This window comes from Diospyros lotus, chromosome 14, assembly GCF_014633365.1.
Source record: "Diospyros lotus cultivar Yz01 chromosome 14, ASM1463336v1, whole genome shotgun sequence".
NCBI lineage: Eukaryota > Viridiplantae > Streptophyta > Magnoliopsida > Ericales > Ebenaceae > Diospyros > Diospyros lotus.
The window spans coordinates 32,087,302-32,103,060 of NC_068351.1; the positions used below are offsets into that span (position 1 = coordinate 32,087,302).

Genomic DNA, 15,759 nt, shown 5'->3' on the forward strand with positions numbered 1-15,759 from the left:
ACAAATTTGAGAGAGAGAGGTCATGGTGGTTCGACAATGAACCAAAGAAAAAGAAAGAGATATTTGATGAATGTAAAATCACCTATTCTCACATCATCATTTAGTCATACTTTCTAAAGACTTGTATCAACATTATAGTTAACCTAACTATATTTTTTATTTCAATGAATCAATCTTAACTTACTAAGGGTCTTTTTGGGGATAGTCCTAGATAATTTTTTATTGAGCTCTATTATACGAATTAACGAGAGAGACTCCTGTTTCAATCTATATCAACTATAATTCAATAGATCATACTTGATATTCTTGGTTAATTTATATTTTTATATTATCAATATTAATATTTGAATTCAAATTATCGACAAGAATTTTTGACCATATATTCTTTTTTGTTTATATTTCTTATTTTTAGGATTAAAATAATTTGGCGTATGCAATTTTAAATTTTTATGAAATTAAAAAAAAATATAAAGTCAAACTAAGAAACTGAAAAACAGCGGAATCTCTATGTCCTCATTGATGTAAAAGCAATTGCTGACGTGGTAAAACTCTATTGGTCAAAGTCTTCGAAGACAAATCCTCTGTCCCCAACCAAATCCTTCACCATTTCTTAGGGTTTCCCTCTTCCCATCTTCATCCTCCACCGGTTGTATTTTCCCGGAAAATTGGAACATCCATTTTCCCGGAGAATTCAACGATTAGTTTTCCTCGGAAAATCTAATCCTCCAATCAATCGTTGCACCTCTATCTCCTTTCAATCGATCTTCTTGTGTTTGTCTCCATCGTACTCTGAATTTTCAACACAGGCACTATTGAGCTACGATCATTTCAAATTTGAATTTTATCAGGTTATTTTTTTCCTTTTTTTTTTTTTTGGTTCAGATTAAGCTTTGGCCTTTTTTTTCGAAATTCTCTTGCGTGCTATTGTGGTCAAACCTTTGTTCTTTGCCTGTTTGATGCAGACGCTTGAAGTGGATAAGCAATTGAAGGTTTGTCGTCGTTTGTAGGTGAAGATGACATCGAGTCAAGGGGGTTCTGCTCGGAGAAGTGTGTCAAGGAACTCATCATCGACGGCGAAGAACAAAGCTTCCGATAATGGCGCCGTTGACACCGGGCGGAAATCCTTCTCTTCTTCTCGTTCTACGTATGTTCTTTTACTGTCGTTTTATATATATATATATATCTGTTCGATTCACATATGTAATGAAGTGGTTATTCGAACTCTTTTGTATTATACTTATGTTTTAGCTCATGCAATTAGTTATTCAGATCTTCTTTAGCTCATGCAACTAGTTATTCAGATCGTTTTGTTTTTCACGAATATTTTCATGCATCTCTCTCTGATCTGCAAGATAATAAATTTTGTTGAACAACTACGAACTTGTATTTTATGCAAATTGTTAATAATAGTAAATTAGTAATTAAAACGCTGACACAGAACTCTCCGTAAGATGTTAATTTCTACAGCACCACCATCTGAGCTCTCAAAATCACCATTACGTGACCTGTTAGCAGAATATGTATTTACCCATGAAATTAGTGTTTAACTGTATTTTACCATATATAAAATAATTGTCATGAAGCTGCCATCACCCATCAGATATTTTCCTCCTTTGGCCCTGCCCTAAAAAATTTAAAATTATCAGACTCCTTTTGGTGTACGGTTAGTACAGGCAGAGATTTTTAGTACTTGGTTGTGGGGTTGCCATAATTTGTTTTGTATTTTCATTGGAGCGTTCACCCCCTTCTTTTGAGGTCACAGTTGTAATAGTATGTTTGTTCACATGCTCACATTTTACTGGTTACAATATTGTTCTTGCCACAACCGTAGGCTTCATCAAAATATTTTTGGGACCAAACTTGTTTTCTTTTCTCTGAATATCAGGTGCTGAAACTACTACTGACATATAAGATGAATAAAGAGACTAAGGTCACATTTGGTGGTTAGTTGATTTTGTGGCTTTATGGATTATTTTTCAACTTTAGAGTTTAATGGAGAAGAGGTTACTTTAAGAGGCTTGGTACCGTTTGGTTGCATTTTTAAAGAGTTTCCGCGTCATCTTTTCTGCCAAAGTGCCTTATTGTTTGTTAGTACTCGTTGGGCACAAACTTCTCAAGTCAAATTATTTTAACTATCCATCCAGGCATAGTAGAAAACAAGCAACATTAAAGTTGTATACAAAAGTGACACCACCTTGACCCTCATAAAGTGGGAAGCCTTATGCTCTAGGGACATCTTTGTTTATTTAATCCACACATAGTAGAGAACAGTTCAAGTCCCTGAAGACAATAATGAGTTAAATGTGCTGCGGCATTGAACAAGGCCAAAATTACCAATCGATAGTATACTCAACCAGCCTCATTACAGAACAAACAAAAGAAAAAAAGTTTGAACATTTGAAATTAGAACCTCATTGATATATATAATTTTTTGTTTTATTGTCACTTGTATTGGGAACAGAGGAGTAACTGGAGAGCGTACAGTGAAGCGTCTGAGGCTCTCAAAGGCCCTGACAATACCTGAAACTACCAGTGTCTATGAAGCTTGCTGTAAGATGGCTGCTCGTAGATCTGATGCTTTGTTATTGACCAGCTCAAATGCACTACTTTGCGGTATCCTGACAGACAAGGTTTGACTTTGATCTCTTGTATAATGTATAAACAAGTACAAGAAGACCTCCCCCCTACCCCAACCCATTCTACTTTATTTGTGAATTACTTTTTTCTAGACACTTGAAATAGGATATGAAACAGGTGCTCAAAAATAACTCCACTGGCATACTTTCCAAATCCATCAACTGCAGGTTTTATTTCTAAATATGGTTTGTATTGTTTTATTATTATTTTTTTTGAAGGATATTGCAACAAGAGTTATTGCATGCGAGCTGAATCTTGAGGAAACACCTGTTTCCAAGGTCATGACTAGGAATCCAGTTTTTGTACTTTCTGACACTCTTGCCGTGGAAGCCTTGCAAAAGATGGTGCAGGGTTGGTATTAGTTAGAAAGCTCATGGTGTTTTATTTGTCCAGTGTACTTTTATAATGTCTGCTGAATATGGTGTTGATATCTGGTCACAGGAAAATTCCGACATTTGCCGGTTGTGGAGAAAGGAGAGGTCATTGCTATACTTGACATAGCAAAGTGTCTGTATGATGCTATTGCACGCATGGAAAGGGCAGCTGAAAAAGGAAAAGCAATTGTGGCAGCTGTTGAAGGTGTTGAAAAACAATGGGGAACATCCATCTCTGGTTAGCAAAGTGCATATATTAGATATATTCTGTAGCAGACATTCTAATTATCTCATGGACTTGTGTTAGCTTACTAGCCTTTTTTAGAGGATATGGAATTTCATGTTTCTTATTCGTTGCTTGTTGATTGATCAATAGGTCGGAATACATTCATTGAAACACTTCGAGACCAAATGTTTAGGCCCTCTTTGTCTACTCTCATTCCTGAGAATTCAAAGTAGGTAATATATTTCTCCTTTCCCCCCCCCTTGTGTTCCATACTTAGTTTTATTGGTATGTTTCGTGGATATTGTTTGTAAATCTTCCCATTAAACATATTTGAAGTTCCCTAACCAATTATGGCATTATCAGGATTGTAACAGTCTCACCAACTGACACGGTCCTTGTGGCAGCAAAGAGGATGCGTGAATGTCACATGAGCTCTGCTGTGGTAATAGTTGAGAATAAACCACGGGGAATTCTGACGTGAGTTTCTTTTACATCATCTTGACAGCTCAAATTGGTTTTTGGTTCCGAAAACCAAAAATCAAATGTCAATAATTGTTTTATTAAAGTAAAGTATTAATTAGAATAGGTCGCATTTAATTCTCTCAGGTCAAGGGATATTTTGATGCGGGTAATAGCACAGAAGCTCCCTCCTGAGACTACTCTAGTGGATAAGGTGATTTACTCATTCTAATGGCATTGCTGTTTGATGTATTATTTTTTAATTTCTCTCCTGTAACTTTTTTAAGTGCAGCTGCAAGTTATGGGTAGTATGCCATCTTTTCTTGTGATGCGAAAAAAAAAAAAAGTAACTTGAAAGCTGCATATGAACTTCCCCACTTAATTCAGGTTATGACCCCAAATCCGGAATGTGCAAAAGTAGATACACCCATTGTTGATGCGCTGCATACCATGCATGACGGGAAGTTTCTACATCTTCCTGTGATTGATAAAGGTAATTTATCCTCATTAACAATTAAATTTTTATTGAATTCTCGAGTTTTCAATTGTAATTTATGACTAGTATGGTTGGTCCAGAACAGATGGAATTGTAGTTGCTGTTCTTGACGTACTTCATGTCACTCATGCTGCTGTAGCTACAGTAAGTCAAGTTTCTTTCTTTTCTTAACTATCATCTATATTAGGGTTGACTCAGTAGAGTTGACATTCCTACTGCATGAGTATGAGCTATAACAAAAAATTCTGGGTCATTTTCTCAGCAAACAAAAGACAACTAACTTTGTTGGTGTGCTGTCTTTTGTATCCCTATCCATATTAAGAATAATGCTAGACAAGAGAGACCAAAATTAATCTGAATTGCAATCACAAAAAAGACATTAAATACTTTTATGGACATTATTGTTCCATATATGTGTAATCCCATATAATTCAGAAAACTGTATGTTGTCTTAGCATTACATGTTGTGTATGCTGCATTTGTTGGGATGGTAATAACTGAATGCAGTTATAATGTCACTCAATGGATATCCAGCAAAACATTGGTTCAAGTAGTCAATTGTATTGTTCCTAATGCTACTGAGGACTAGCTAAGACATCTCTAGTTGAGTAGGAGTGATAGCAATGTGCATGACAAATTCATTGTTGATTCATTCCTTTTCTCTTACCTTTTTCTTACTTTTTATCTAGAAAATATAATAGCAAATGAATTTTCATAAGTTTTAATACAGGCGGTCAGTGCAAGTAATCATTGGAAGGCTTGACTAACTTTTTACTTCAGTCTGTCTTTAGTTTCAAGCCCAAAAACCTCATGAACATCACTCGCCACTGGAGCAATGAGTGTAATCTAAATGAGCCTAGAATTGAAGGTTGCTTATAATTTTTTCTTTTTTCTGTTTATTTATGTTTTGATAAGTCAAGGCTCCAGAGATCCAAATCTAATAATACCGAAAAATCCCACTGCTTCCTCGTGCTTTCTTAGTGTAGTTAGTGACAGTGGCAACCTCCTCAACAGTAGGTATTGAAACTTGTTCTAATTCCCCTTTGATGTACATAGAAATGCCTTGAAAATAATAATCCTCTAGTCATAGTATCTAAGAAGTGCAATTAAGGTTTGTGCGCTGGAAGGTTTTTAAAACTCAACAATATAATAAAGGCTCAGGAGCTTTCTGGAGCTGAATGATAAATGAAAGATAAAAGACTTGTTTTCAAACTCCTGAAGATGAGTTCCTGGGACTTAATGTCCTGATAAAGATTATGTACTGAAGGAACAATGGCATCAATAAGAGAAATGGGTAAAATAGGTTTAGAACTTAAAGTTGAGAGTTTATGGAATTGTTAGTATCGACTCTCCAAGCAGAATGGTATATGGCTTCATTCCTTTGTCAAATTACGACAATTTTGTTATCGGCTGACAGAAACAGAAAAAAAAGATGGCTGGTTGAAGTTTTTGATAGTCTTATTAAGATCCAGAACATGCATAGTATAGTCTAGATTTATGATTAAGATGAATAATGATAAATTCACTGCCTTGTAAGTATAGCCCCTGTACTCAAGTTACTCTCTGGTAATTGTCTTCACGTGTAATCCCTTGTCCCGGGACTGATTGGTTGCCTATTTCCCTTTCAATCTTCTTAATTTCTAATAAATCTCTTTACATATTTGACCTCCAAGATGTTAACCTCCAACAGTCAAAGAGCTTATTCAAATAGTTAACGGAAGATGCATAAACCGAACAAAAAGCCCTCCTCCCTATCCAAATAAATAAAATTTAAAAAGAGCACTTCTTTGGGAGATTAAAATTGCACAATCTGCAATATTTTAGATATTTCCACATATTCTTATTGTATCTGCGGTTTCTGTACCACTTGAAAGTTTCCCATGCAGTGGTGTTTTACCATGCCACTGAGAGATTCAATAAAATACAACTAGCTAATTCTGCAGTCTCCATAGTAATTAATCGATGAAGCATGGGAACTTAAATGAACCTCTATGTTTGAAAATTTATTTCCTTCGGCGGAGATCATTGTTCCCTGCATTTGTGCTAGGTGGGAAGCACTGCTGGGGTTAGCAACGAGGCTGCAAGCACCATGATGCAAAAATTTTGGGATTCTGCCATGGCATTATCTCCTCTGGATGGTGAGGAAGATTCGCAAAGGTTGTACACCCTGCTCTTAATATGATGTCGCAGTTCTAAACAATTTGTGCTTAATGGCAACTTATCACCGATCATGTTTCAGTGATGGCTCCTCAAAGTTGACTTCTGAAGACGCATCAAGACTTTTGGCCTATTCATCGAACCTTCCTAATATCTTTGCTTTCAAGATTCAAGATAAAAAGGGCAGAATGCATAGATTTAATTGTGGTATGTCTCCAGTTTCTGTTTTATCACAGATGACCAATTGTATAGTTGCATTCAGCTTGAGCTCATAAGTGTTAACCTTATTTCTGGCTGATGGCTCGTGTGATTCGACGCAATATTTGAACCTACAGATTATCCAGATGTGATAATTCATTTACGCGTTTTGGCTAAGAAAAACTTGAGTATCCTGGCTTCATTAACTGTGATTATCCTTGATTAACCAACCAGATTCTTTGTGGCTTCCATGTTCAGATACACGGAGTTTGGCAGATCTCGTTACTGCAATCCTTCAGAGGGTTGGGGATGACATTGACAGGAACAACCTGCCTCAAATACTGGTACGTGTCAACACATTTGCCTATTTTCACTTGCTTTCTCCTAGTGTGAACTTCTAATTCCACGGACGATCACATTTGCAGTACGAAGATGAAGACCACGATATGGTCATGCTTGCATCCGACAGTGATCTTGTTGCAGCCGTAGACCATGCAAAATCCGCCGGTTGGAAGGTAAGAAACGGTGCCTATACCTTGTCTATGAGAACTAAAAGCCATAGACAAATTAGCCAGTTGAGAGTTTGCATCTTTACATTCTCTCTATTCAAGTTGTATGATCCTCTTGGGAGGTCTCATGCCTTGGAGACATATTTTCTACACCTGTCGATGAACAAAGCCTGAACAAATGATTCGGCTTCCTGACAGGGACTGAAGTTGCATTTAGATTATACAGGGATACCTGGCCGGAGGAGGGGCCCGGTAACTACTGCAGGTCAAGACTATACTCAATCAGCCTGGGCCTCCGCCTACAGTGCTGCAGCTGCTGGGGCGGCGCTTGCCGCTGGGTTAGGGATGTTAGCATTCTTCAAGAAGGCGTAGGGGTGCTAACTAAATGCTGTCAAAATCTTCCCGAGGTAAAATTGATTAGCAGTATTGTGCGTACCATTTGGTTTTGCAAAACTATTCAATACGAGAAAAAGTGACAAATATATATGTTCTTTAAAAAAAATGGTGATAAGATCCAGCCCCCCGCCCCTTAGGTTTACGAGTTGGCGTGGGAAATTGCCTGGTATTGAGAATGGTTCTTGGGACTGTTGATCTGTGCATAATGAATAAAATTAGAGCAACATTTGTGACATCCCCAGAATGTTTTCAATGACGGGCATTGGATCGTTTTCTTTAATGTTAGTTTGTGTTTGCAATGCTTAGTGATTGTCTTGTTCTTGAACTAGCCTCCTTTGGAAAGAACGGTCAAATTAATTTTAGACTACTCAGGTCATGAAACAACTTGCAGATTTGACCGTCTTTACTAATCATTTCTAATTTATTTATTTTTACATATCCAATCTCTTTGATTTGTTATTTTTTAAACAATCCTCTTTGGTAAGTTGAAAGACGTACTTAATTTATAAAATGTGCTTAAAATGATAAAGACAATATTAAAAGGGAACCAAAGTGAGATAGCTACATAATTGTAACTATAGATTTTTTTATTATTTTTTATTCTCTTTTGCTGAGAAGACCCTGAAAGCTTATCTTAGCTAAAAAATGGCAACTTCAAACTCATCCTCTGGACTCTAATCTGCCCTTCTTTCTATATTCAGAGGTTAAAACTGGAAAATTGCAGGACGGACCACATGAGAGAAATGTACGATCCGGAATCTATAACCCATAGCTAAAGTAACAGTAGAAGCTAAATGAAAAGGACCATAACATTTGGCAGAGTCGCACAGCCCGAGCTATATATGATAGGCAGTTTCTGCATTAATTAAAGCAACATAGTCTCATCACCTAAATAACCTAAAGGTTCCTCTTCATATGGGCTTTTTTTCTTGTTTTTTTGTTAATATAAATATATTGGTGGTTTTTGAACCTTACAAATGCTCCATTCGTCACAAATATCATTTCTCCTTAATCATCCGGCACTGCTGATAGAGGACTTAATTGCCTTGGCCAATCAATCTGAGAACAATGTTGATGAAAAAATTGCAGCTTCACAAAACCAACAAGAAGGTAAAAGTAAAGTATAATCACCTCAAATGGATTCCAAGACTTGGCCTCTATAATTATGCGCCATCCAGACAAACATGTCTGTGTTGCACTTCAGACAGAACAAGAACTTTGCCACGTTGAAATGTCAGTCACAAGATCTCGTAGCTGATCTATAAGAAGCTTGAGATACTTGTTTTTGTTTACAAGCTCCTACGGTATATGAATTCAATGTCAATAAACTTAAGAAGGGAAAAGAAAGGAAAAAGAAAATTGAGATATACATCCCCCTATGTTATACGCAAATGCATGTGCTCCAAATAGACTCAAGAGAGCCCAAATGCACAACACAAAGCAAGTAAATAATTCAACCGTCAGCGCCCCCCTCATGAAGGTGACTGCCTTCGCAACATCCAAAACAGAGAAACATAGAAACATCTATTCCTAGGAACGGCTGCATTCATAATCTGAATCTGTAACCTCAAGAATACCTGTTTTAACATTGAAGCTTGCTCTTCCAACTTCCCAATTTCAGTTTGATCTACAGAGGCCATGGAATTGTTCGTTGTGGAAACGCCATCACATGATCGTGCCTATCAAGACAAAAAATATGGAAAATGAAGGTTTAGAGTTGTGGCCAGGACAGTCTAATTGTAATCTCATTTTTCTATGATGATGTTATCTTAACATCAACTGCATTGAAAATATCCCAAACCTTACCATTGAACAGGATTTCTGAAGAGTAGTTACCAAGGGACAACTGTTTAGTCAAATTTTGCCAAATGAGAAATATGTATTTTTTCAAACTCCAACTGAGAACTCAGGACACAATATTAAGATTTGCAAAGACCAATATTCTACAGTGCGTACACAGAGCTCCACAGCTCTCTAGCTATAGGTCAATGATGGAGGAGACAATTAAAAAATCAAGCACCTTGAAGGAAAAGATAGATGATGTAGCACAAATCTGGAATTATCAGAATAGTAAATGATTAGAGGCTTATTCAGGGTTAGAACTTAGAAGGCCAGGGAAAATGTTGAAAAGGCTAAAGGTCAGATATGCAATAGGTTTGTAAGCAATTTAGAGATAAAATATGGCTCAAAAGTTGAAATTTGGGGGGTGAAAACATGCTTGGAAGTAGGATTACCCAAATAACAGGCTGAAATTGAAAAATTAGGAAAGAGCGAGAACTGTAGGCAGTTGTTTTATTTACTAATGAAAATGAAAGATCACAATGGTATTAATAAAGTTCTAGTAATGCCATTCCTATTAGGAAACTAAACAAAAAACAAACTATTAATAACAAGTCTAGGAAAATACTACAAATAAAACCATAACACATAATTAAGTTACCAGAAACACCTAGAAAACATTATATAGAATGACAAAAAAATACCATAATGCAAAAAATTGAAAACTAACACCTTGTTTGGAATGAATCAATTTCACAAAATTTTGTGTTGAATTTCTAATTCCCAATATTCATGTCTGGAATGAAAAAAAAGAGGGTAATTTCAATTCTATTTTATAAACAATCATGCCTAAAACATGTTTAGAACACTTTCTAGTAAAATTTATAAAAACAGTAACTTTCGGTAAAGCATGAAAAACACATAATTAAACCTAATTACAGCAGACATCTCCAATGTATGAGGTTCTCCACTTAACAAGGGTTAGGGAACAGTAGTTTTTGCACACAGACTTACCTTCAATTTGCAACGAGGTTGTTTTCACAATTCAAACCCATAACCTTTTGGGTCAAAAAATAATTTTTATTTTTTTCCTTTAGGATGAAAGATTGATGTATCATCACTATTATGGATTTAAAGGTATATTTATTTTAGTATTATGAATTTTTTCAATATATTACTATTGTCATATATTAAATGGTATATTCATCAACATATCAAGCCTTAATCCCACCATGTGGGGTAAATATTATTAATAAAAAGATAAGGTAATTATAATGATTGCTAAATACATGTCCTCGTGTATCAAAAATACTACATGCCTTACCTTTTGAACCTAGCATCATCTAGGTAATACTGGCCCTTAAACTTAAAGTAGACAATAATGCCTATCAATTTGTCAATGGACGAAAAAAGCCCCCCAAATAACCACAACTCTCAACCCTACCCATCTCTGTCTTCTCTGAAAAATTGGATTTCCTTCTATCCTCTTTTCATCAGACCAAAACCAACATTGTTGCCATAAATCTAAACCTTGAATCACAGCTTTTTCTCTCCTCTCAAGTCGATGAGATATTTAAGAATATGGGTGAGAGTAACTGAAGTTGTGGCAGGTGGGTGCATGGTTACCAGGTACCCTCCTACACCCATGAAACCACGATCTGGATCACATTCTAGATCGTGGTTCTTTTGTGTCCCCAGATCGCCAGGAATGCAATCTGAATCCCCAAGAATGGGGATCCCAAGGAGTGCATGAGTTTAGTTAAAAAAAAATAAAAAATTAAGGAAGAAACTTAAACTCAAAATTATTTCCAAAGAAAATTATAGAAAAGAAAGCTTGCCCACCTCACTTTCTTGTATATTCTATGGTATTTTGAATTATATTCAAACATCACTTTGTTTGCATAGGACTCTTTACTAATTTCGACTCAAGTACAACTCTGAAACATACCATGACCTAAAATAACACACCAATTAAGCCTACCCTTTTCATACCACAAAATTAGCATACGTATGTACCCCATACCATGGCCTGAAATGTATCACATTCCTGGTAACTATGGGTGGATGCTTGGGATGGATCTGGAAGGCCATATAGGTTGTGGGGTTGGGCCATTGGGGTCACTGGTGGGAAGTGTGAGCAGGTATGGCCAAGAATGAGTTTTGGTGCTGGTGCTCTGTTGGGAGGTGGCATAGATAGTTTACAGGCTTGGTAGTTCCAAAAAGGTATGAGTTCCACCTGATTGATTAAGTTCCCACTAGAAAATTGGAAATTTTTTCTTTTGATCCCATATTCAATAATCCTTATGGAATGGAAGAACTAGAGGATAATCCCATTATCAAAATAACCTAACACAAGGGATCCACTTATTGACGAGATTGATATTGCTAAGTCCAGGCTTCTTTATCAACTCACTTATAGAATGAATTTTTTAATAGTTTTTACAGATTCTGGTAATATTTTACTGTTGAGTAGTTCAGTAAATTTTTTAATAAAATTATAAAACTTTAAATGATCCTAGTTTTTAGATGTTTTAAAATTCTCATTTTTACTAATTTTTACTTACTGTGGTAATATTTTGCTGATATGAACTATCCAAAAGAAAAACATTTTTTACTAATATTATTTTATCCTTACTGAATTTTTTTTTGTTTGGAATGAAGAGTTAAAGTTTATGTAGCCGAACTCACTTAGTGGGATTAAGGCTTGTAATGATGATAATAATTACTTTTTATGAATCATTAAAGTACATCGAGGGAATAAATTAAATATTTGTAACTAAAAAATGTGTGATATTTTCAATTTGTCTTGATTGTTTAATTTGTACGGACTTTTAGGAATATATTAAAGGTTTGCTACTATAAAATGCTTTTTACATTAAGTTTACCAATATATGATATATGAACAACTAACCTGTGCTTTTAAAAAATATGCGCAAACTAGTCATTCATATCTCAAAGGTGGTCAATGTAATTTATCTTAAAAGGATATTATTTTTCATCTTATCCCTACTGTGTCCATTTGCTTATTTTTATGAAATCATAATATCTCGTGACTCTAGGCCTAATTTCTAGTGCATAAGGCACCCCGCTAAGTGAGGTTTGGTAAGAGTTGTTTTTCTACATAACCTTATCCTTACTTTTGCAAAAAAGATTATTTCACAACTCAAAACCCTGACATTATAGTCACAAAAGAACAATTTTATTGATGCTACCAGGCTCACCCTCATGATATCTTGTGTCTATTTCTATAAAAGAATCCCAAACCTACATTTGTGTTGGACCATTGTGTCATGTACCTAGGGTTTGCTTAGGGTTCTTATAGGAAATCGGAAGAAATCAAGGGGGAATCAGACTGAAAGGCAGGGAAATACAGCAAGAATTGAGGGAGGATTACAGAGAAATCAGAGGGATCGGGAGAGAATTCAGAGGGAAATTGAGAGAGAATTGATGAGAGGGAAATGGCTGAATTCAATTATCATTCAAAAACATGTCCTACAAACAGTCTTCAGTAGCTTTATATAGCTACTCTACAGAAATAACAAACTAACAGAAAAATACAACTACAGAAAAATACAAGTAAAATGTAAAATAGACTAATTACTGTTTTATCCCTAGTAAAACCCTTGGGTCCTGACACATTGGTACTAGTGCTTTTAAAGGCTCTAAAGCACACTCAAGCACAAAGGCTTCTGGAGCTTAAGTGCAAAGTGCAAGCACTCACCAATAGAAACAAAGCACAAAATGTTAAAAAGATAAAGGGAAAGTATAATAACTGCAACTAAATTACTAGATAATATTGCTAAGGACAAAATTTATACTAAAAGAGAACAAAGAGGGTCTTTTACTTCATTTTCAATGATTTACTCTAGATCCATTAAGAAAGTCAACTTCATCATTGGAGTTTTTTTCTCATCATCTTCCTCATCAGTGCCATCTAATTGACTTCTTCAACCAAAACTGGCGTGAACTAGAAGTTGAAGTTGGTGTTCCAGTTGTTGCATTGCCTCCTTTGCTTCTAATATTAAATCTAGACTCTTCAATTCTAGTTATTTAGCAACAGCCCAAGTAAAAAAAAAAAATCATGACCAAATACCACCAAATCATTCTCTTACAGCACTCCAAGATATTTATAAAATAGATGGCTCTGTTCTGGTGTATTAGTAACAACTCTTTCTCTACTGTAAAACAATAAAATAAATAAGTGCACTTAATGTGCCTTGCTGTTAACAAAAAGGGGTGTGCTTTTAGCGCTGAATCTAGGCTTTTCTTTGACATGAAAAATCCCTAGAATTGCACTTTGGATTTATTGCACTTAAGCTCACTTAAGTGCTCTTTTAACAACATTGGTTGGTACTTTTAAAGGTGATAACTCTCGCCAATTTACAAGGCCATGAATGTCCCATGCAAGAGAAACCTAGCTCCTACTTAAGTTGAAGTCATTTCATATTTTGAGATCAACAATCAACTTTTGAAGTGCAACTCGAGAATGGGATATCTATTCTTGTCCTTAACAAGGTGTCAACTGAAGTCACAATTGAAATTCTAAACAAATGTCTCCCATGGCATTGACGTCCTAACCCCTAATATGAAAGTTACCTTTCAAATCCTTCAATCTCGAAATTACACAAGACTTCAAGGTGAAGCATTACGAAATGCAAAAAGAGACCCATGGCTCTCTTTCCATTCTTATCAACATAAAGCAAAAACAATGCAATTCTCAAATTTGCCTAAGAAAAGTAATGCTGCTTATGTTAACAATCCTGTGTCAGAAAATTTAGAAGTTTCATGTTCAAAAAAGTAAAATGTCAATCTCAATTGGCCAAATGCATTTCCACCTTGGATAGCAGGGTTGTATTACTCTTTGCAGCAGCACAACATGGAAATGCAAAAATAAAAATAAATGTATCAAACATCCCGCACCTATTTTTTTCCAAGTTTTTCCCAGCAATCAAATAAATTGCCCCAAATATGGATAAAAGAACCAGGTTTACATTCTCAATTGAAGCGACTACCAGCTTTATCCATTGATACAGCATTTTTTGAATTACATTCCCCACCGCCACAAAAACAAGATTAAGTCCAAGATTCCGCAGGCAAACTTCCTCAGCAACCAAAGCATAAAAAAAAACTAGAGGGCAATAGTTTCTGCTTCCTAATTTGTAATCTAAGGTGGTCTGAATTCATAACACAATAAAGGCACAGTTCATCGTTGCTTAACCGAAGAGGGTTGTCATAGGGATTTTACCTTCTGAGAGTTGGGGATGGCCTTGAGAACAGAACGGAGGGCGGCGACGGAGGATTTGTAGCGAAGACGAGCCTCGTCGAGGGCTCCGCCGCCCATCTCGAAGTGGTGCGACGAATCCGAGGAGACGTCGCCGTTTAATCCGCTGAACACGTGATGGACATTGCTCGACGCACTCGTACCAGTCGAAGTCGAAACAGTGGCCGCGGTGTTTGTGGACCACAACGCCGGGTTGCAGAGCTCGTCGTTCATGGAGGACAAGATCAGGAACGCTGCTTCGATTGTCTCCTCAAGGTGCTTCTGCCCTTCCATTGCCAGCTCCTGCGTGGACTTGGCGTTCTCCTCCATCGATTCGATCGGTTATGGAGTTCGAATTGCTCCACTGAACAATTACAAAACAAAAACCCTAGTTTCCAGTGGAGAGAGAGAAGGAGAGGGAGAGAGAGAGCAGTCGATTGTTTGTGAGTTTCCGTTAAATATTTAAACCCCTGTTTATTTTGAAAAATTAGAATAGTTTTTTTTAAAAAAAATAATTTTACATAGAAAATTAAAAATTATGTTCAAAATATATTTTTTTAAATTGAAGAATAAAAAATAAAATTTCTATTTTCTAAAATTATACTAAACTTTAGAAAATATCTTAAAAAAATTATTTTCTAAAAGATATTTTCTTAAAAAAACATAATTTTCTAATTTGAGTTACATTTTGAATCTTATTAAGAACAATTTGTTCATTTTTTTTTTCTAGTATTTCATTTGCACCTAATCACCCACTCATCACACCTTTATCTATTCTTTCCTGTCGTCCTTTGCCATTTTGACAGCGAGCACAACTAACATCTTCTTTTGTTGTTTTCATTCTTGCCATTACATCGGTGAACACCACCAATACCCTTTTTCTCTCCTTTTGTTATTCTCATCCCTTAACTAGCATTATAGCACCCCTCTTTGCCACTGTAATGACAAGAACTCCTCTCTTCATCAAGTTGTCCTGGTCAATCACCTCTTCTCTTGTCATTTATTCCTACATTTTTTTTTTTGCATGATTTTGAACACATTATTTTGTTTTTTAAAATCAAAACTAGTTTCATATTTAATAAAATGAACATATTTTATATTTTTATCTAATTTTCTGTAGAAATAGAAATAAAGATGAAAACTAGAAATGGAAAATAAAAAATATTCTCCATAAATAAATAAACCCTAATTAAACTTTTTTAAACCTCCAAAACTAAAAATCGAAAGAATTCAAGTTTGTCTCTTTAACCACTTGGGACATATAAACC

General features: G+C 35.6%; 2 protein-coding genes across 4 annotated transcripts; one reads left to right on the top strand and one right to left on the bottom strand.

Annotated features, from left to right (window-relative positions):
- Positions 1 to 564: 564 nt before the first annotated feature.
- On the top strand, positions 565 to 7,687 carry LOC127790374 (CBS domain-containing protein CBSCBSPB1-like). Of its 2 annotated transcripts, none has more exons than XM_052319861.1 (15): positions 565 to 848; positions 1,008 to 1,144; positions 2,462 to 2,630; positions 2,856 to 2,988; positions 3,079 to 3,249; positions 3,388 to 3,466; positions 3,601 to 3,714; positions 3,844 to 3,910; positions 4,084 to 4,189; positions 4,278 to 4,336; positions 6,240 to 6,349; positions 6,432 to 6,556; positions 6,806 to 6,891; positions 6,973 to 7,062; positions 7,255 to 7,687. In XM_052319861.1, the coding sequence occupies exons 2-15, from the start codon at positions 1,014 to 1,016 to the stop codon at positions 7,426 to 7,428; spliced, it is 1,614 nt and encodes a 537-aa protein (XP_052175821.1). In that variant the 5' UTR covers positions 565 to 848; positions 1,008 to 1,013; the 3' UTR covers positions 7,429 to 7,687. The 2 variants fall into 2 exon arrangements, with proteins under 2 accessions (XP_052175821.1, XP_052175820.1); XM_052319860.1 differs by having other exon boundaries at positions 566 to 848; positions 963 to 1,144.
- A 556-nt stretch (positions 7,688 to 8,243) lies between these two features.
- On the bottom strand, positions 8,244 to 14,921 carry LOC127790375 (mediator of RNA polymerase II transcription subunit 30). Of its 2 annotated transcripts, XR_008020767.1 has the most exons (4): positions 14,477 to 14,921; positions 9,030 to 9,131; positions 8,584 to 8,751; positions 8,244 to 8,511 (listed from the first exon to the last, which is right to left on the bottom strand). XR_008020767.1 is itself a non-coding variant. In XM_052319863.1 (3 exons), exons 1-3 carry the CDS (start codon positions 14,819 to 14,821, stop codon positions 8,653 to 8,655), a joined length of 546 nt encoding a protein of 181 aa, XP_052175823.1. In that variant the 5' UTR covers positions 14,822 to 14,921; the 3' UTR covers positions 8,244 to 8,652. The 2 variants fall into 2 exon arrangements, 1 of the variants encoding a protein (XP_052175823.1); XM_052319863.1 differs by having other exon boundaries at positions 8,244 to 8,751.
- Positions 14,922 to 15,759: the final 838 nt, after the last annotated feature.